The 21,749-nt window shown below is 34.8% G+C and overlaps 2 protein-coding genes across 2 annotated transcripts; both read right to left on the reverse strand.

The window, feature by feature from the left end:
- Nucleotides 1-6,204: 6,204 nt before the first annotated feature.
- On the reverse strand, nucleotides 6,205-12,801 carry sptssa (serine palmitoyltransferase, small subunit A). The gene is made up of 2 exons (XM_059354084.1): nucleotides 12,613-12,801; nucleotides 6,205-8,312 (listed from the first exon to the last, which is right to left on the reverse strand). The coding sequence occupies exons 1-2, from the start codon at nucleotides 12,713-12,715 to the stop codon at nucleotides 8,209-8,211; spliced, it is 207 nt and encodes a 68-aa protein (XP_059210067.1). The 5' UTR covers nucleotides 12,716-12,801; the 3' UTR covers nucleotides 6,205-8,208.
- A 2,301-nt stretch (nucleotides 12,802-15,102) lies between these two features.
- On the reverse strand, nucleotides 15,103-21,304 carry eapp (e2f-associated phosphoprotein). The gene is made up of 6 exons (XM_059353443.1): nucleotides 21,121-21,304; nucleotides 19,502-19,683; nucleotides 18,493-18,600; nucleotides 17,994-18,108; nucleotides 17,795-17,917; nucleotides 15,103-16,174 (listed from the first exon to the last, which is right to left on the reverse strand). The coding sequence occupies exons 1-6, from the start codon at nucleotides 21,198-21,200 to the stop codon at nucleotides 15,886-15,888; spliced, it is 897 nt and encodes a 298-aa protein (XP_059209426.1). The 5' UTR covers nucleotides 21,201-21,304; the 3' UTR covers nucleotides 15,103-15,885.
- Between the last annotated feature and the right edge of the window lie 445 nt (nucleotides 21,305-21,749).

The raw sequence follows: 21,749 nt of genomic DNA on the forward strand, positions 1-21,749 counted from the left end.
CTCAGCAAATATCATTGTCCCACTAAGTCACTGAGTCACCGTTAGCTGTGCCAAGTTCTGAAATCAGGGCACAGAATGTCCTGCTGTGGATGTCACGTCAGTTCAGATCCCACATTCACACAGGAACACAGATAAATTAGCTGAACCAGGTGGTGGAAAAGTTAGAGCAGCTGTTTCCGTGTTCTGTGGGGTAAAATTGGTGTTTTTGTCAATGGAGTGTGGTGGCTGAGGAGAGAGCAAAGACACAGCAAAGACAGTTTCCTGTCAGAGAGAGCTGCCTGACAGCACAGTCAAAATATTATTAATATAGTGTTCTCTAAAGCTGATATTGATCTTTCTTTTAAGATGGCGTAAATTAAGTTTTGCTGCGATTCCTGCCCACAGCAGTACATTTTTTTTACTCTTTTATTTCCTTTTTAAATCTAACTCTGTTTTTAAATTGACTTTTTTATTATTATTATTTTATTGTTTTCATTGTTTTTGTATTTTTTAATTATTTTTAATTAATTTTATTTATTACTATAATTGTGTATGATTTTATTGTATTGTACTGAGGTTGTTTTTAAATGTGCTCTTTAAATAAACTTTGACTTGACTTGACTTATCGTTCTCTCCAAGACCACAGAAAAACTTTTCAGAAGGGCTTGTTGGAAAAAACAACATTTTAACGCTAAAACACAGTAACTTCGGCCAAAATGTTTATATTTTAATACATAAGGAAAGCCATTTAAAAGCTGCAGAATGATATAAAAACCTCAAAATAATAATATTTAAAATGGATCCACCCTTTATTACAAAAGTAGAGTTTTTTCAGACATAGTGAGATCTGAATTCCTTTTGTCACTCAGTAACATATTGTGAGCAGAGAGAACAGCTTCAGGGGAAGCTGTGAAAATATTATAAAAATGGCGTACACATAAACTTATATTGATTATTTTAGGTGGCTAGAATACATTTAGCTTCTCAGAACTGGATGCAGGCATACCGACATTAATATATCCAAACTATCACTTCAAATATCTGCTAAAAAACACAGCAGTATTTGCTAAATTGAAGGAATTGGCAGCATCATGACTAACTAGCTTCAATCAATAAATTACAATCATTTCTACAGCAGCGCCCCGAGGATGAGTGCATGTCCTGTAAATTAAGTTATGCATCTTAAAAAGTGGTTTCAAACATTTCAGAACCAGCGTTTATACTAAACAGAATGTCTGTTGTCAGACAAAACTTCTGGGAAACTGTGATGGGCACTTTTACAGAAAGATCAAATAGTTTGAAACATAGAGATAAAATATGATCACCTTGAAAAGAAACAACCCTAAATACTTCATAAGAAGTGTATTTAAATAATCCTGATATTTATATATAGATATGCATGTGAACGTGTCACACCGCGCCCTGTCACTGCGTGCTCCCCGGAGGAATGTGGGTATACGTGAGGCTCCACACAGCCTCCTGTTCCGCTGTTCAACAGAAGAGTGACAGCCGCTAATTCATTGGAAAATGAATCAGCAAATGCTGTAAACTGGTTTCAGAGCAGACAGAGCTCCAGAACAACACCCAACACAGCAGAAGGTCCAGTTGGTGAGGGAGGTTCAGCTCCTATGACTCTGCAGACCTGAAACCTTCAAAATGATGCTGCAGCTTTGTCTTTTTCTATTCATTTGACCAGGATTCTGTCTTTTTTTATGTTCAACTGCACTGTTTAGCCCTTTGCTGCGTCATTTCCTTCTACTTTTGTTTGGCTTCGTCTGTTAAAGCACTTGTTCAATGTAAATAACTTGCTTTTATCACATTGTCTTGTTTTTTACCATGTTGTCTTGTTCTTAGCATGTTGTCTTGTTTTTAAAGATGTTTAAGATTTTGGACTTTGTAAGGTGACCCTGGGTGACATGAAAGGCGCCTATAAATTAAATGTATTATTATTATTATTATTAAATACATTTATTACTATATTATTAGTATTTAAATGCATTGATATACTTTTTTTATTGGTATGTTGTCATAAATGCACTTTTCCTACTGCTACACAACAATTTCATGACAAATATTTTGTGACAAATTAAGGTTTAACATTCCCTCACCAACAATATGTCACAAAACTAAGGTAATGCTGCACCAAGTTGATCAACATCATGAGGAAATGTTTTTAATAGGCATATCTGCAAAACATTTATTGATGGTGTATCACATTTGTTTCCATTAATATCCACCTATGGCACCTGAAGATTAATTTATGTTTTCATGGTTGTAGCTGTTGCTTGTTTAATTATATTCGTGACAAACCTACAGAAAATAAGAACTTCTTGTGGTGACTTTCTTCTACATAAACAAACATGAATCCTCAGAGACCTTGGGTTTTTTGGGGAAATCTCTTCCCAAAAAAACAGCTTTCACATTCAGGTCACCAAAAGTAGATAAAGGAAGTTATTTGCAGCCAGCCAATCAGGGGATACTCAGTGAAATGTGACTGTACTGTACGTGTGTTTCTCTACCTTACATGGCGGAGGTCCAAACTCCAGCCAGCAGCCTGGTGTGCGTACGTGAGAAGAGCTTCATGGTCTGAGTTAACCAGTAACCAGCCCTCTGATTCTTTCTGATCTGCTGCCAGACTCAGAGGGAAAGAACGCTTCCTTGGAAGTGCGTTGTAATCAGAGAAATAAAGCCTGAGGTCGACATTACAGCGATGTGTTTACACAGAGAAATACAAAATGGTTTGACAGCTGATAATCAGTAGATATCAATTTGTGACGCACGTAATCACTCATTTATTTTCCCAGCTGAATTTAAGCCTCTGAAGCAGCATTTACAGCATCACGGGCGTGACGTCCAGCAGGGTTTACTGAAGTTCATGCATACAGGGTGAGACCTAAATAGCATCAACACCTGGTCATGTACTGCCATGACACAACATCAAAACATCTCACATCAGATCTGACATGTCAAGATTATAAAGGGCAGTTTTGGTTTGAGACAACCACTGAGGATTAGGTTTACCAAGCAATCATACAAAAAAGCTTCTGTATTAAAAGTTATTCAACTCGAAGTTAGTATTCCTGCCTGTAACTGTTCGTATATTAATTATAAACGATTCATTTATTATATTTATATATAGTACAGTATAGTACTTGCGCTAGTAGCGGGGCTAGTTGGTAGATTAGTAGATTAGACTTTTCCCAAATCCTGTTGGAAGCAAGGCTAAAACATCCTTTTTCGTGGTGAAACAGGAGTCTGCTGCAGCCATGTTGGATCCGTAAGAAAACTACAGAACTACAAGCTTCCGTCTGCCAAGTAGTACGCGTCATCGTCTTGCGTCCCTCCCCGTTCTGTGATTGGATCCTAAAACAGGGCTAAGAAACGGCCCTGGTTGCCAGACTGCCTGGAGGTTCGAAATGAAATTCGAGCGTGCAAGGCAGTCTGGGTATAACCAGGCTAAGGATGCTCTGTGAAACGTAAATGAAAAACAGAATAAATCAAATTCAGAATGAGTCACAATGTATTACTTTACAATTCAGGATTTCCTGCAGACCTTATTTGGCCAGGCGCCCCGCCCCGCCTGAAATCTGTAGCGCCCGGGCTAGAATGTCGAGCAAAAAAAAAAAAAAGATCCAATGCATGCTAGATAGATAGATATGCACAGTTCAATTAGGACATTTATATGTTACACTGTTGAATCAATATGTAAGAAATAAAACCTGTGTTATAGCTTTTTGGATTATTTTCCCAAATATTTTGTGTATCGTCTGTTTAGGATCTTCCACTGTACATCCTTATAAATAAAGTACATTTCTTAACAAGGTGTTTTAAAGTTGCCTTATTGTTTGGCTGACAGTGGCATATAAGATCAATAAATAAATAAATAATAAATCAGCAAATAAAGAGGTCGGCTGATATATACTGCTAAAAGGTTTTTGGAATAAAGTCATGCCACTGAAAATGGTTTCAAGATTTGTAAAGCCTTCACTTTATTATTATTATTATTATTATTATTATTGTTATTATTGTTTTTTTTGGTATTATTAAAAATGTTTTAATGCATTTTTTAAATAATTAACTATATAGTCCCTAGGATGTTTATATTTTAAAAGTTAATTTTATGACCAATTAATTCAAAAATAAATTAAATTAAATTAATTATCTATATTAAACATTTAAACTAGTTCATCAGCCAATGGGAGAGGACCTGGACGGGGGATTAACCAATAGGGTCGTTGCCCCGAGTTGACGAGCCAATAGGATTTCACTAAAGGCACCAGATAATCCAGGTACCAACCAAAACGTTACCACGGCAATTTAAGCAGCAACAGAGATACTGAGCGGAAGGAAGTGTTGTGAACATCAAGAATTATTTATTTTTACTTTCTGTTGCTACCATTAGATATTTTACACAAGTAAGAGTCACATTTAGCGTTACGAAAATTAGTGTGACGTTCATAACAGTTTTACCACAATATCGCGAGACTTTGTGTAATGTTAATGTGAAGTATATGGGAAGTGTTGTCAGATCTCGCGAGATTCTGCAACAAACTTGTCTGGAGAAAATAAAGTTAATTTTCTCCTGATTTTTCGGTCAGAAAAAATTCAATTTTTTGTGTCAGAATGTTCAGGAAACGTGTCTAGATACCTGTACTTTTTTTTAGTATTCATTATTTTCTGCTACTTTTATTTATTATTTATGTTTTACTTTAAATATTACTGCACTATTTATTTGACAGCTGTAGTTACCTTGCAGGTTTATAATAATAATAATAATAATAATAATAATAATAAATAAATAAACGTAAATGTACTGTGATGTATTATTGAAGGTTACGCCTCCCAGCAGGTTTGAAAAAAACGACTGAAATTATATCCACTTTACCAGATTAGTACATTAATAATCATAATCTGATGTAGATTCAGAAGTGGGTCATCCTGCACATTGAACACTTTCACTTTTTGTGAACATTTTTTATACAGTACTTCTACACAAGTAAAATATTTGAATACTTTTTTCATCACTGGCTATGTTGAATTTTCCACATAAACCCTGATGGTACATGATCTACGGATATATTACAGCTGCACAAACAAAAAAAGTTGTAACGCTGTGAAAAATGTAGTAAAAATGGAACACATGATTTGAGAATATTCTGTGAATACAGTCATTTGTATACAGTACAAGTTTACAAAAATGTATTCATATAAATGTATTTTATTCAAATATATAATTTTAATTTCAATACACTATTTAAATAAAATCTATATATTTATTTTGTATACTTTTCCTAAAAAACGTTTTTTTGTAAATATATTTCTTATTCAGATGTCACTGTGTTGCTCAAAAAACATAAAAACACTCCCATCTAGTGTCCAATAAAGGGAATTATATGGAGAGGAAAATCATAGAGATGTGCAGTTTATCAGCCTAAAATAAAACTTTTTGTTGTTGTCAGAATGAATATAAATAATTATATCATTTAACAAAACTGTTAACTGTATTCATCCCCCCTAGATGTTTCACCCTTTTGTTGCTTTTACACATGAAATCATGGTCAATAAAATTTGGCCTTTATAAAAAGAATTTGGAAAAAAACCCTATTTAATATCAAAGTGAAAACAGATTTTTACAAACTAGTATAAATTAATTAAAATACATATATAGTATATATATATACACATATATACACATATATAAAAATATATACATATATACATATACATATATATACATATATACATGTACACACACATATATATATACACATGTACACACACACATATATATATATCTATACACACATATATATATATATACATGTACACACATATATACACACACATATATACATACACATATATATACATATATACATACACATATATACACATATATATACATATATATACACACATATATATACACACATATATATACATATATATACACACATATATATACACACATATATATATACATATATACACATATATATATATATACATACATATATATACACACATATATACACACACATATATACACACACATATATACACATGTATATATATATATATATATATATATATATATATATATATATATATATATATATATATATATATATATATATATATATATACTAGAAGGGCCATGTCCTATCTAACAATGTAACTAAAAATCAGGCTGGTAGTTTTTTTTCAGGTAAAACAAACTGCGTCTCTTAGTGAAATATCCCTTTAATGATTCCAGAGTCATAGAACAGTGTTTAGCATCAGTAGTTCACAAAAACCACAAACATTTTATTCTATACACCAACATATCCAGCTACAAAACTTTACAAATATGTATACAAGACTATATACACAAGATTGACAGGATAGAGGATTTCTTCAGGGGAAAAAATAAATCAGTTTTTTTAAAAGGCAATACCAGTAGCAGTATATGATTACGGTACATAAAAATGGAACTTATTCAACATTTATTGTTTCTGTACAAATAGGAAACACTGTCTGCTGTGTGAAGTTTAAAAAGGAAAGTTGTGGGGTTTTTCTAACACCTCTGAACCCCAACAAGCTGTTTTCAGGGAGTTTTTTTGCTCTTTTTTAATTGAATAAAATGAAACTTATCTCCACATATTGAAGTATTGTCATGTTTTCAGCCTCTCCTCTCTGCTCTGTGTAAACAGCTTCTCCTGTCCTCTCCTCTCTGCTCTGTGTAAACAGATTTTCAGTGAATATTTGTCATGTGACTGTTGGTCTCAGCAGAATCAATCATGTCTTCACAGTGTCTCTGAGGAGCAGAATGTACACATGGAGAATAAAGAGATTCTGAACACAAATATCAACATTTTAACACAAGTTTTGGTCACTTTTCACAACAGAAATTTTCTTAGCCGATCAGTTCAAGGACCGTCTCAGTATTCAGACGATAATGCCTCTTTTTAAGATATAAGCATATTTTTATCTTTTAAAGAAAACATACTTTTCTAATGCTGGCGGGATGGTGGGGTTCAGAGGGATAATAGACAGACTTGTTACTATAATTACAACATCAACTGATGGAGCTCAGGTCCATATTCATAAAGATGTCACCAGAAGAAACAGCAGAGTTTTCACTGCAGTTATAAGACTTCGGCACACAGAGCCGAAAAACCAGCTGAGCTCAACAAAAGCCAGATCAGTGTGTGAGTTTACAGCCCTGTTAATGATTTAATAACTCTTTATACCACTGTGCTAAATGTTTCATATTTCTGTTTACTGAACTGAGAATCTACAGGTTTTTCTACCATTCCAGGTTTAAGTCTGCAGCCACACATGTGATGATGCAAAGATGCTTCACAGCCAGAAGCAAATGTTTTATTTGCCTGTTTCCCTGCACAAAAGTCGGGCAAGTTTTGTGCAGCCATTTTATTTTATCAGTGTCATAAATGTTCATAAATGGTCTTTCAATGACAGTAATATTGTCTGACAGACTTGTTCATATCTAAACTGCACAGCAGAGTTTCTCAGGCTCCGTTTGGTCTGAATTTCAAAACAAAAATAAATCATTCACACACTAAAATACATCCTTTGCTCGCTCTGATTGAGTGCTTCCTCTCTGAAGTACAAAAAAAATAATGTATCTGCCAAGTGTTTGTTTAGCTTTAAAATGACTTAATAAAAATAAACAACACCTCCTGCAGCTGCTGCCCGACTGGAGTGTAAATGAAGGAGCTAATTACATTAAGTTATGATAAATATAAGACAGATCTTTGATGATGATGATGGTAAAGAGTGAAAATAGCAGGACGAAGCAGACAGTGAGACCTGATCCTGCTCCTATAAACCACATTTGGCTCATTAAAATGGAATAACACAACATCAGCTGCTGCGTTTGCTGCATAAAACTCTTAAGACAACAATGGTTTCACGTCTTCATGGAATAAAATGGAAAAAGAGTCCAACAGGTCCACACATCCGTACAGTAAGGTGCGCTTGATTAACAGATAAAAAAACAAAAAACTGGTGTGAAAGGAAACCAGGAACATGGCCTCGACACTGTTCACAGCCCCAAACATCTCAGAGAAGAAGAAACTGAGGCCATGTCTGGAGCTTTGCTGCTGAATCAGCTCCTCAGAGGAGGAGCCTCTGAATCCATCCCCCGCCTCAGGTCCAGGACGGCCGGCGGACAAAGGACGGACGGGACGGAGACAGACGGACCCGGGGACAGACGGAGGCGTCGTGTCATTGGACGACCTCGAAGTAGTGCAGGATGGCCATGATGTGCTGCGGCATGAAGACGTAGCCGGTGTAGACGGCCATGCCGGCTACCGAGACCAGCAGAGAGTCTGAGACAGGAAGTTAAGGAGGAAAACTAACTGGAATTCATCTGCAGAGATATACACCCACAAGTTACTGCCATCAATTATATATATATATATATATATACACTACTGGTCAAAAGTTTTAGAACACCCCAATTTTTCCAGTTTTTTATTGAAATTCAAGCAGTTCAAGTCAAATGAACAGCTTGAAAGGGTCCAAAGGTAAGTGGTGAACTGCCAGAGGTAAATAAAAAAAGGTAAGCTTAACCAAAACTGGAAAATAATGTACATTTCAGAATTATACAAGTAGGCCTTTTTCAGGGAACAAGAAATGGGTTAACAACTTAACTCTATGGAGTCTTGGGCTATTTTGTCCATTTTTGAATTCTTTTCATGTCTTTGTAACTCATTTTGTGTCTTTTTTGGTCATTTTGTTTCTTTTTTTAGTCATTTTGTGTTTTTTTTGGTGTCTTTTGTCATTTTGTGTCTTTTTTTTGGTCATTTTGTGTCTTTTTTTAGTCCTTTAGTCCAACATAAAATGTGATTTTGAATCTTTTTTTTACTTTCAAAACACTATCATGCTCAATAAAGAATTTTAAATGTTGAAAATGTGCATTAATTTCAGAGTAGACTGAGACATTAAACTGCATCATTTTCAATTAAATTCTAGAAAAGTTGGTGTGTTCTAAAACTTTTGGCTTTGAGAGTTTAATCTACAGAAATGCATCAGATTCTACAGGATCAAGAGTCTCTGAAGTTAATCAGCAGCAGAGGACAACCAGAGAACATGCTCCTCCTCGGAGCAGCTCTCCTGCTCATATATGATACTATAAGTGTGTGTCTCTACTACAGGTGATTATGCCTGAGACGGCCTCAGGATATGTGCTCACAGGTGCCGACTGCAGGGGAAACTTTAACTGATGATGTCATGTTATCAGGTATGCAGGCTCTGTTAGCAAAATAGTGTGCAAACGCCGGGGAGTCTCAAAATGTGTTGTGAAGCCATTTTCTCTCTCTGTAGCCGCCTGAAGGCAGCAGATATCTGTTGACTTTAATATCTTCATGAAGGGTTATTGTTGTAAACAGTCAGACATAAAAATAACATCTAAGGAGAAGAACGTGACGATGAGAGAGATCACCGAAGGAGCTCCCTCTGCAGTCTCACTGGAGTCACTGTCAAGTCACAACCAATCACAGCAGACCTGCAGGATCAGACCGTGGAAAAATAACAACTCCCTAAACTAATGTGCACATGCAATTAGTTATTCTATAGTTTATCTCTGCACTTCAACAGGTGTTGGAGACTGACACATCAGAGTTCAAAAACAGGTCCACGAAAAATGATGGATCACTAAAAACTTCTGTCTGCTATAGATCCATCCATCTGTTACTGTTGACTTCATCCTAAACAGGTAACCAGGTCATTCAAAAGACAATTATCATTGCTTTAGTCCTAAAGATTTAGAAAAGCAGAACTTTTGCTTTGCTTTGAGAAGAGCTGAGGTCAACAATTTTAAACACAAAGCGCCTGCACACTGTTCTTTCTCGGCCAATAATTACTCACATTTCTCACAATAATTACTATATCGACTTATCGTTCGATATATAAAATGGACATGATAGTTTTTTTATGGACTCGATATATCATCGTTTACATACTTTTTTGTGTTGTGTTTAAAGTATTGTGCAAATGTTTGACAGGCAGTATAAATTGCCGGGGAAAAAAATGACAGATACATATATAAATTTCCCAAGCAGCAATTCCAGCTGTTTATTTATTATTATAAAATACATATATTATTATATGTCATTTGAAATAAAAAATAATATAATTAAAAATATTTATCTCGGTGCATTTCTTTTTGTTAACAGAGCCTGAGAGTCTATTTCATTTGTTTTGATTGTAGTTTTACAAGTTTTTGATTCGTGGTTCTGGGAAAATATATCGTCTTTAAAAATGTGTTATTGTGACAGGCCGAGTCCTTTCCACTTGCAACAGGAAGTTAATAAGAAACCTTTTGATGCAGAGGACTTTATATTATACACCAAAACTAAATTCTTACTGCAAGTGTGTGAGAGTGTTTTGTTCAGAATCAGTCTCAGGAATATTTAAAAACCTCTTTGTTTGCCCTACATCATCTCATTTCAGCCCTGTAGGCTGATTCATCACTGTTCCTTATGTGTCCTCTGCATATTTAGAAATTGAGAGTATTAGGCCTAAAAAAACATGTTAAGTATCTTAACCACCTGATTCTAATGGGACAGAAAATCTAAAAATCCAGTTGCATAAAGAGTTTTGGTAACACTTTACAATAACCATCATTTATAAATGGTAAACTGATAGTTTATTAATGTTTAATCATCATTTATAAACCGTATATAGGCCATTTAGAATGGTAAATAGAAAATGTATTAATGTTGAACTATAATTTATAAATGCCAAATAGAAGGGATATTAATGTAAGTTGATAGTTTCTTTACCATAAACAAACAATTACATTATAATTCTTAGTTTATTAATAGTTTTGCACTCATTATAACATTTTTAACACCATATTAAGTATGTAAATGATTTCAAAATGATTCTTAAACCTTTAAGAAATTGTTTGAAAACATTTAAAGATTAAATATGTATAGAATTTTGTAAATGATTAATAATTGGTCTATAAACCATCTATAAACGTCACTTAGATGGTTATTGTAAAGTGTTACCAGAGTTTTTCATTTAATTCCCAGCACCTGAAGTTCATCACACAGCTGAAGGGCGGTATTTAAAGCTAAACTAACTAAATAGATAAATAAATAAACTGCTTACATACACAGAGACACAGCATCCTCTACAGAGCGGTTAGGCCGACAGGCAAACAGCAACGGGACAATAACAAACACACCTGGCCCTCAGGGGATGAGGGATGAGGGTGACCACACCTGTGCCAGCTGATCTTCTGCATAATACAACCTGCTGCCCTCACACAGATCAAAGAGCAACCAGAACACCAGGCACTTTAATAACTAACCACTGATCCATTCAAGGCTTCACAGTTTAGCTTTTTACGGTTTCATTCAGCAGCGCTTCTCTTATTTAAGATAAAGTTGTAAGTTGCATAAAACAGCATGTGTGAGTCAGGTGAGTGGAGAGAAAGCTCCCTGCAGCCTAGACACCGCCCCAAAGTCAACCACATGTTGAACTTTATTCTACCAATTCTACCAATTTAAAGCGTTTCACCTACAAGAAAAGGTACGAAGGTAATAGAATAAAGTTTGAGAACCCTTTGGAAGAGTGTTTGTTATTAAAAATTCCTCTTCCTGTCTGAGAAATCCGGTCTGTCACGCAAGGTTCCCTTTAAAATCTTATGCGTTTAAAGATAATTCACGTACAAATCAAATTTACGTCACGTATGGAACACAATGCAAACCGTTTTCTACAGATATAGAGGCATTCTCTTAATACGGCATTATTAAAATAGACCAAATATATAAAAATATTAGAATAGTTTGTCTAAAACACGTTAGCAACTGGCTAACACTTAATGCCTTTCAATTTTTTACGAAAACAATGATTGACAGGTAAATTGTATATATGCCGAATTAAACTTTAACCCCTAAAGTTACAAACTAGTTTAACACCATACCTTGATATTCATAAGATGACTTAAATAAGTGTATATTTTAGAAAAGTTACCGCTTTGTATCCTAATCCAACCACATGTTGACAATTCTACCTTTTTAAGCGTTTTTACTCATAAACAAAAGGGACAAGAGTAATACTTTAAAGTCTGATAACACCTCTAATGAACAGTCTTTAACTCGGCACACCAACAGGACGGAATTGTTATTAAAAACACGAGTTTTTTTCTCCCTTCCCTTTAAAGTTATATGAGTTTAACGATAATTCACGTGCAGGTTAATTTCCATAACATGTGGAACACAATTTAAACCTTTTTCTAACGCTATGAAGGCAGTCTCTTAGTTCAGAATCATTTGAATACATCAAACATATAAAAAAAACATTCAATTTAGTTAAGAGTCTCAAAACACGTTAGCAACTGGCTAACACTTTTCTTTTTTTCTTTCAATGTTTACTAAAACAACAACCGACCGGTATATTGTATATATGCCGAATTAAACTTTAACCCCTAACGTTATAATTTAGCTAAACACCATAACTTAATAATCACGAGATAACTTAAACACACGTATACATTAGAAAAGTTAGCATCCAGACATGAAGCTAGCTTAGCTCTGCTGACGCTCTTAACTACACTTATATTAGCATGTTAGCATATTAGCTCGCTGTGAAGTAGTTTGACACGGAAAAGGATACTGAACACGGTCCTCTCCCAGGGCTCCAGCATGTAGAGCGCCGTCACCAGGAGATATTGGTAGTAAAACCAGGATAAGTGCTTCCAGCAGTCTCCCAGCGCCATGGCTCCCACTTTAAACCAACTTTACTTCTCTTTCCTCACTGTTTTTACCCTCTTCTTCTACGTAACCCGTGCTAGGTTGCGTATGACGTGTACGTATGAGGTGCTCGATTTCAGCCAATCACAAAGCGACGTTCGGCTCTGACGCAACCTGGGAGTTCCAACATCCTGATTTCAAAATAAGATACAGGTCAAGTGTGAGAAAACCAGTTATATCACTACAGTGAAGTATTTAAGGTAAAAAAAACAAACAAACTGGCAGCTGTGGTTGCCAGAATTTACCGTAATAAATACAGTAGAACTTTTTCTGCTATTACGGTAAAAGGATATTGGCACTGTTGATTTCACCTTTAACACTTAATAAGGCACTCATTGAAATACTTGCAAATTCCACATTTCAACCTTAGAGAATATTGGAGGATATTACATACTATCAGAATGTGGACTGTGAAATGTGTAAAAAAAACAAAACATACGGACCCAGGGAAGGGGGGTAATATTTTGAGAAAAAAGTTTATGAGATTAAAATGGCAAATCTACGAGAAAAAAAAGTGCAGATTTATGAGATTTAAAGTGGTGAATCTGCGAGAAAAAAGTTGCCTTTTCCCCACTTTTTTCTCGTAAATCTGCAACTTTTTTCGTGCAGATTTGCCACTTTAATTCTCTTAAATCTGCGACTTTTTTTCTTGTAGATTTGCCCCTTTAATCTAGTAAATTTGCAACTTTTTTCTCAAAATGTTACGTTGAAAAAACCTCCTCAGAGCTTGAAAAGGCCCTTCCAGCCTCCTACATTTATGAAGAAAATCTCTTTGTTGTTTGGTTTCCTGGAAAATAATGCAACAGCTAAATTTTGTGTCCATAAATGTTTCATCACAGGCAAACATGATTTATTGCAGCAGCAGTGAGTTCAAACAATAGACACAAAAAGTTACCACCCCCAAATGTTAAAAAAAATATTTTCTTTTCTATTATGTGTTGCAGACATCTTATGAACTTTTAATTTGTCCTAATAGATAAAAAATCAAGGGCTGCTGGTGAACAGTCCATTAAGATATCTTTATTCTAAGAAATAAAAAATAGAAAATATAAAAAAAAGAGTGCAATAAACTATTATCATCTGTATAAATATAACTGGTAACAAGTGTTTCCCCAATTCTTTCTTGTGTTCGTTCAGAGTTAAATTATTTTTTTGTCATATTTGCTTTTTAAAAAAAACATTGCTACTCATTTCTGAAATGTCCCGTGACGAAACCCAACAATAACTTCTTGTATACTTCGTCCTCTTTGCCAAAGAATGTAAATTTTGTCCAAAAACTATTAATAAGCCACACTATCAACACACACACTGCCCTGAAAATAGTCCTCAAGCTTTATTTCCTCGTGTTTGTTTGAAAGAAAACTATAATGAACGTGCTGTTGTAGGTTATTACTCTCGAGTTTTTGAACATGAAAACTATTTATTGTGGAAACAAGCAGCCCGAGAGCTTCAGTGAACCAAACAAAGTAAGTTCAGTCCCCCTGGAATCAGAAATGCTTCAAATATTGATATTTTTCAAGGTATTTTATACTCATGTATATTTGTTAATTAAGAAACAGTCTCATTTTACAGTTTGGTCCACAGAAAGAACTGAAAAGTTGATTTGAAACTGTAAAATATCCCACTCTGTACATACATTTTACTTCAACATTGAACATTCATAAACAGAATAGAAACATTAAGTGAAGAGTTTATGACACACTATAAGAACACTTTTAAGTGTCTATTACAGTTTATTTTATATTATAAATTTTAAACAAACTGCAGCCTCCACTTATAGAAGAGGGCTTATATAAACATGTGTATCTGCTATAAACCATTTATTCAATGTTTATATTCTGATTATGAATGCTAAACAGCCTCCAGGAAGCCTTATAGAAAATGTTTGAGCAGATTTATAGCTCTCTACAGAGCCCCGAGCCCTCACAGCGCTGCAACTTAAGAAAACACGCCAAAACACAAAACACAAGCAGAGAAAACATCTTCATCAATCGATTGCTAGCTACCGTTAGCACCCTCTCATCAGTCTTTAACATGATAACATGCAATTATCATTCTCTTGAAATAATGTGATAATATCACCAGCATGTGCAGACCAAGGTTATTATAGTTAACGAAAACTAACGAAATAACGAAAACTAGAATTGAAAAAACATTTTTGTTAACTGAAATAAAAATAAAAACAAGAGTTTTTAAAAAAACGATAACTAACTGAAACTGTATTTTGTGGTTACAAAACTAACTAAAACGAACTAAAATTATAGTGAAAATGTCCTTAGTTTTCGTTTTTTACAACTTTTTTCATTCATAATTCAGTGTTTCTATTTGAACATGCAACACATGGTGAACTGAGACTGGGATGTCTAAACAAACAAAATTCAAAACAGTTAATAACCTTATTGGGGCTGAGATGGTAAACCAAAGGAAATAAAGGCAAAATTTATTATGACCACTTTGAATCTCGCACCCAACACATAGCCCATTACAAAAAAACTAAAATTAACACTAAAACTAATAAAAACTAAACTAAAACTAAGGATTTTCAAAAAATAAAAACTAAACTAAAACTAGCTAAAACTAACTGAATTTGAAAACAAAAGTTCACAACGAAATTAAAACTAAAACTAATGAAAAATCCAAAACTATTATAACCTTGGTACAGACGTGTGCATCACTTGTAAGTGTCCTCTGGAAACACTTCTGTTGTTTTGTGGCCTTTGCAGCACATTTTCTAAATGCTTTGTTTGTGTTGTCAAATTGATGAAGATGTTTTGTCAGTTTGCTTGTGTTTTGTGTATTTGCATGTGTTTTCTTAAGTTGCAGATGCTGTGATCTCTCAGGGCCACCGTAGCTCTCCATCCTTTGTAATTCTCAAATATTAATGTCAGTATTTGCCTCAAAATTCAGGCTCTCGTGTCTTCAGTCATCCGACCAACAGAGCTGCAACACGCAGATGTTCAGTGTCAAAACACAGTTTCTTCTGAGGCGTTAAAGAGAAAATAAAAACGCCTCAGAGTCGACAAGCTGCCCGTGAAATGAGCAAACATGTTGTTATCCACTCAGAGAGTTTATGAGCTTCTTCTTCTTCTTCAGCTGAAGATTCAGACAAACCCGCTCATTAAAAAACTAAACTGTCTCAGCAGTGGCTGGCCAGGATGTTGAAGAAGTGATAGACTTCGTCCTTGTCGAACACGGCCACCTCGGTGGAGCACTCGCTGCACTGGACCGGGTGGTACACCTCGTCCGCCTCCATCCCCGCCGGCGCCGGGTCGGGACGCTCCTCCACCTCCGTTTTCTGCCCCCTCCTCCTCTTCCTCCTCCTCTGTTTCAGCTCCTGCTGGGTTTGGTAGCGCAGCACCTCGTCCCTCTTCACCGCACAGTTCATGACGAACATGGCTCGGTACTGCGTCCGGTACTTCTCGTGTCTGAGGCCACAAAAAACACATCAGACCACATTTAAATCAGTAAATAATAAGGGTGTGACGAGTTCTCGCCAGATTAAACTCAACAGTATTATAAGGAGAGGACAGGAGAGGCTGTTTACACAGAGCAGAGAGGAGAGGACAGGAGAGGCTGCAAATATGACAATATTTAAATATGTACAATATGTGGAGAAAACTGTTTTGGTCATTTTGTGTCTTGTTGTGTTATTTGATGTTATTTTAGTCCTTTTTTTGTCATTTTACATCATTTTGGGGTTTTTTGGGGTAATCCGGACTATAAATCGCTCCGGAGTATAAGTCGCACCAGCCATAAAATGCATAATAAAGAAGGAAAAAACATATATAAGTCGCACTGGAGTATAAGTCGCATTTTTGGGGGAAATTTATTTGATAAAATCCAACACCAAGAACAGACATGTCATCTTGAAAGGCAATTTAAAATAAAAATAGAATAGAGGCAACAACAGGCTGAATAATTATACGGTATGCTTACGTTACATGACACAACTGAGAACGTGCCTGGTATGTTAACATAACATGTTAAGAGTTATTCAGATAACTATAGCATAAATAACATGCTAAGAAGTTTACCAAACCATCCGTGTCACTCCAAATAACTAAAATCCAATGAAATCTTCATCCTCGGTGTCACTTTTAAACAACTCCGCTAACTCCGGAGGTAGAAGATGCGGCGCTTCTTCTTCTACGTCGCTTACGTCAGACTCATCCTCATACTCGGCCTAGAGCGCCCTCTTGCGGTTTAGTGTGAAAATAACATGTGAAATGATATACCGGTAATAATGTGTTAATAATTTCACACATAAGTCGCTCCAGAGTATAAGTCGCACCCCCGGCCAAACTATGAAAAAAACTGCGACTTATAGTCCGGAAAATACGGTAATCTTTTGGTAATTTTACATCAACTTTTTTTGTCATCTTACGTCATTATTTGGTCATTTAATGTCAATTTGTGTTTGTAATAACATTCCTGACACTTGTGGGCACTTTAACTTGTCATTCTAACCGTGTTATTCTGCACAAAGACATGTTCTAGCCATGATTGTGTTGATTCCATAGAGCTTAGAGAGATTTATAGAGTACAGGTGTGAAGGTGACACACCTTCTCATTCAATGCGTTTTTCTTTATTTTCATGACTATTTACATTGTAGATTCTCACTGAAGGCATCAAAACTATGAATGAACACATGTGGAATTATGTACTTAACAAAAAAAGTGTGAAATAACTGAAAACATGTCTTGTATTTTAGATTCCTCAAAGTAACCACCCTTTGCTTACTAGAATATAAGACATGTTTTCAGTTTTTTCACACTTTTTTGTTAAGTACATAATTCCACATGTGTTCATTAATAGTTTTGATGAATCTACAATGTAAATAGTCATGAAAATAAAGGAAACACATTGAATGAGAAGGTGTGTCCAAACTTTTGGCCAACGACAGAACACGCTTTATTTCCTCACTCTGTCTTTGTATTTCACTGCAACTGTATGTTGCAGTGAAATACAAAGACAGAGTGAGGAAGTAAAGCGTGTTCTGTCGTGTTTAAAGATCAAACAGCCTCTTGCTGTTGTGAAGTCTCACCTCTGACAGTCGAGGCAGAGCGTGGTCATGCAGGCGGGACAGTTGAGGACGGCGTCGCTGCTCGGTAAACCCCGAGACCCCGATCGCTGCTGCGAGCGGGAGCCTGCCACCGGTCGCCTGCAACTAAACAGAACACACAGGAGGCTCAGAGACCAGCAGGAGGAAAGAAAACATTTTTTACTGCTTCTGGGCGTCTTACTGTCTCCTCCTGGCGTCCACCCAGGCCTGGTCCCGGTCGTCCTCGTCGGGGTCGTACAGCAGCTCGTCATTGGTCAGTACGACCCGCTGTTTACGCTTCCGTCCCGTGGAGCTGCCTGCAGAGGAGACGGAGAGATTTAACACAAACTGATGATTTTTTTTTGGTCGTCTGTCTGTTTTCGCCGTGTGGCTTTGTACTGGTGTATCGTTGTTTACATTTTTTGTTGTTGTGGTTGTCCTTTATATTATTCTTTGTATAATATTTGTGTGTACATTGTCTAATTTGTAAATATGTTCCTGAGTCTTCGTTGTCTAGAATTGTGTTTTAGCGTTTTGTTTTCATATTGTGGCTCCTAATAAGTAATCCACTGTTCTTTTCTTTGTTTCTTCGTTAATAAAAATAATTAATAAAAAAAAAAAAACGGATGATCAGCTTTCAGATTCCCTTCAGTGAGGAGCGACTCCGTCCCTCAAGGTGTGTGAAACGTCTCTGTGCTCACCTGGCAGGTCCTCCCCGTCAGAGTCAGAGTCAAAATACACCTCGTCGTACATCTGAGGGGTCGGGAGTCCAGGACCGCCGCCGCCCTCTCCTCCTCCTGAGTTTTGTGCTGGAGAATAAACACAAAAATCAGGAGTCACAACGAGATTACTGGAATTATTCTGTGGTTCAGTTATGGACATGGAGCAAGTTCCTATTCAAGCTTAAATAAGCATTCAAATATTTTAAAAATTCATCCTCTGGGCCACTTAAGTAAAATATTCCATAAACACAAGAGTCCTGAATGTTGTAAAAAAAAAAAAAAAAAGAAGACAAAATTACCAAAAAAAGGCACAAAATAACCACAAAAATGATGTAAAAATATATACAAACACAAAACACAAAATTACCCAAAAGAGATGAAATAACAAAAAAAGATCTAAAATATCAAAAAAGACAAAAAATATATAAAATGACCATAAATTTGTACATATTGAAGTATTGTCAGTAATGGTCTCAGCAGAATCAATCATGTCTTCAGTGTCTCTGAGGAGAATTTAATGTTTTTAACAGGATCTGGTTAGTGCAGACACTTTATTTTAAATGACACATGGAGAATAAAGAGATTCTGACACAAATATCAACATTTTAAGCTTCGGGTTGGTCACTTTTTATAACGGAAACTTTCGTAACATAATAATTTTCCATTCAAGGATTGTTGGAAAGTTAAAACTCTGGTGATAATGCCCGTTTTTACATTTTCCTTTTTCAATTTTTGGCAATTAAAAAAAACGATTAAATGGTAAATTGGGTGCATTTATATAGCGCTTTTATCCAAAGCGCTTCACACTACGCTCATTCACCCATTCACACACACATTCATATGGATACTCATTGCTCATGGATACTTCAACACGTCGCTGCCATGGTCGGGGATCGAACCACCGACCTTCCAGTCCAAAATGTTTCCAGTGGAACAGAATAATCATACAAACTCTTTCCGCTTGGTGGCGACTGCAGGTGGCTGTTACCTGCTGCAGGCGGCGCCCAGGTTCCCTCCATGGTCTTGATGGTGGAGCTAAGCTCCGCCTCCATCTCCTTCTCGAACTCATCCTCGCTAGACGACTCGCTCTCCCCCGTCAGATACTCTCTGATCAGCTTCTTCTTCTGCTGCGGCGTCCCGTTCAGCAGCACGTCCAGCTCGTCCTCCGAACTGAAAACAGGTTCACATTTTGTTGTGATTCACTTTAACTTTGACAAATCCATTTAAAAAACAAAAATCCAACTTTAAGAGCCCTCCTCATATAGAGGTCTGTGGGAACTTTAAAGAAGATTTTTCTATTCTATTATTTTCTGACATTTTAATGACCAAACGAACTAACTAATCAATAAAACATTAATCCATCTAGTAAATTATTATTTAGTTGAAGCCCAAGATCCAAACATTATTAAAATAACTAAAAACTTATTTGAATCTTCACTTTCTGTAAAAAAAAAAAAAAAAAAAAAACGTGCCTCATGCAAGAACATTTTCATAATCTTATTTTAACTTTCTCTCTTACTTTATAATTTATACAGCAGTTTCTGTTTCAGCGCTTTAATTTTAAATACTTTTACTTAAGTAGTGTTGTCATTGCTTGACTTTAACATGTAAACTCTTAAAAGTATATATTTTACCATGTAGTATAAGTACTTTTACTGCAGTAAGATCTGAATACTTCCAACACTGCTTATATTCAGGTATAAACATCATGTTGTTATTTGTGTTTCTCTCTCCAGGCTGTATTTATCTTTAGTATTATATGATCTATATTATATTATTTATTATATTTATTATTGCCTGTTATATTTATTAACATTATAATATAATCTAGTATATTAATTTATTGTTTTATATTATCTATTTTATATATACTCTGTTATCTATCTATCTATCTATTTATATTTTTAATAATACTGTTTTGTATATTTATATTATATGTATTTATTGCCTTTTATATTTAATAATATTATATTATCTTTCATATTTGTATGTTTTATTAATTTATAGTATCATATTATCTAGTAAATTTACATATATACATATATATAGTTATAGTGTCTATTATATGTATTTACATTTTATAATGCTGTTATATTTATTTATGTTATCTTCTATATTTTATCGTCTGTTTTATTTATCTATATTTGTTATAATACTGTTTTGCTTATTTATATTAGATTATTTATTATATTTATTGTGTTATTTAAATTATCTATTATATTTCTTCATATTGTGATATTGTCTGTTATATCTTATTATATTTTTTCATAGTACTGCATTGTTTATTTATAATATTATATATTTATTCATATTAACTGTACATGTGTTGAATTATTTTAGAGTTTACAAAGAAAATCACAAAACTTTAACTTGTTTCTAACAAACAATAGCGATAAATTAGCCTCTAATTATTTATTAATTAAATGATGATGATAAACATATAGTTTTAATAAAAGCGGCGCTAAGAGATTCTCACTTTAACAGAATCTGTTCGTTTTTCTCAGTTTGTTTACATGTTAGCATTCCGCTAAGCTAGTTAGCACGTTAGCCTCGCGTTGCTAATAAAGCGGCGCCGTTTTAAATTTACCGGGTTTATTAGTTTCTTACCTGCTCTCAGCTCGCTCCTCGTCGCTCGGCTCCTCAATCTCATACGAGTCAAACTCCTGCGGCTTGTTCAGTTTGTTCATTTTATCTGTTTGACAAAGTTCAAGCACAACAACGTGAGATGCTAGGGAGTTAGCAACAACGACATGCTAACGACCGCTTCCGCTTCTTCTTCTTCTTCTTCTGTAGTTTGGCTAAACGGAAGTGGGGCGAACTTTGAGAACTTTGTCGCCATCTAACGGTGGATGGTGGACAGGGTTAAAAAAAAAAAAAAATTAAATTAAATTAAATTAAATTAAATTAAATTAAATTAAATTAAATTAAATTAAATTAAATTAAATTAAATTAAATTAATAAATAAATAAAAATAAAAATAAATAAAAATAAAAATAAAAATAAAAATAAAAATAAAAATAAAATAAAATAAAATACGATAATTAATTGAAACCAACTGATGTAAAGTCATGTACAATTATATACAAATTTCCTTTAATAACTACAATTATTCTCCAAATGTCCTTAATGTTTTGGGATTTTTGACATTCAACAGAATTATAAAAAATCTGCAGTTCAACTTAAATAAACAATATATTCTAGGATATATATAATATTTGACCAACAGACAAATTTAT

Source organism: Centropristis striata, chromosome 16 (genome assembly GCF_030273125.1).
Source record: "Centropristis striata isolate RG_2023a ecotype Rhode Island chromosome 16, C.striata_1.0, whole genome shotgun sequence".
Classification (NCBI taxonomy): Eukaryota; Metazoa; Chordata; class Actinopteri; order Perciformes; family Serranidae; genus Centropristis; species Centropristis striata.

Bases quoted from the DNA above. Each gene is read 5' to 3' on its own strand.
- sptssa (XM_059354084.1), bottom strand. From the start codon at position 12,715: ATGGCGCTGGGAGACTGCTGGAAGCACTTATCCTGGTTTTACTACCAA. The intron at 8,313-12,612 runs GTATCCTTTTCC...TTCCTGTCTCAG, and splicing joins CTGGGAGAGGACCGTGTTCA to ACTCTCTGCTGGTCTCGGTA.
- eapp (XM_059353443.1), bottom strand. From the start codon at position 21,200: ATGAACAAACTGAACAAGCCGCAGGAGTTTGACTCGTATGAGATTGAG. The intron at 18,601-19,501 runs GTAACAGCCACC...TTTATTCTCCAG, and splicing joins CTGGGCGCCGCCTGCAGCAG to CACAAAACTCAGGAGGAGGA. The intron at 16,175-17,794 runs GTGAGACTTCAC...TTGTGGCCTCAG, and splicing joins CTCTGCCTCGACTGTCAGAG to ACACGAGAAGTACCGGACGC.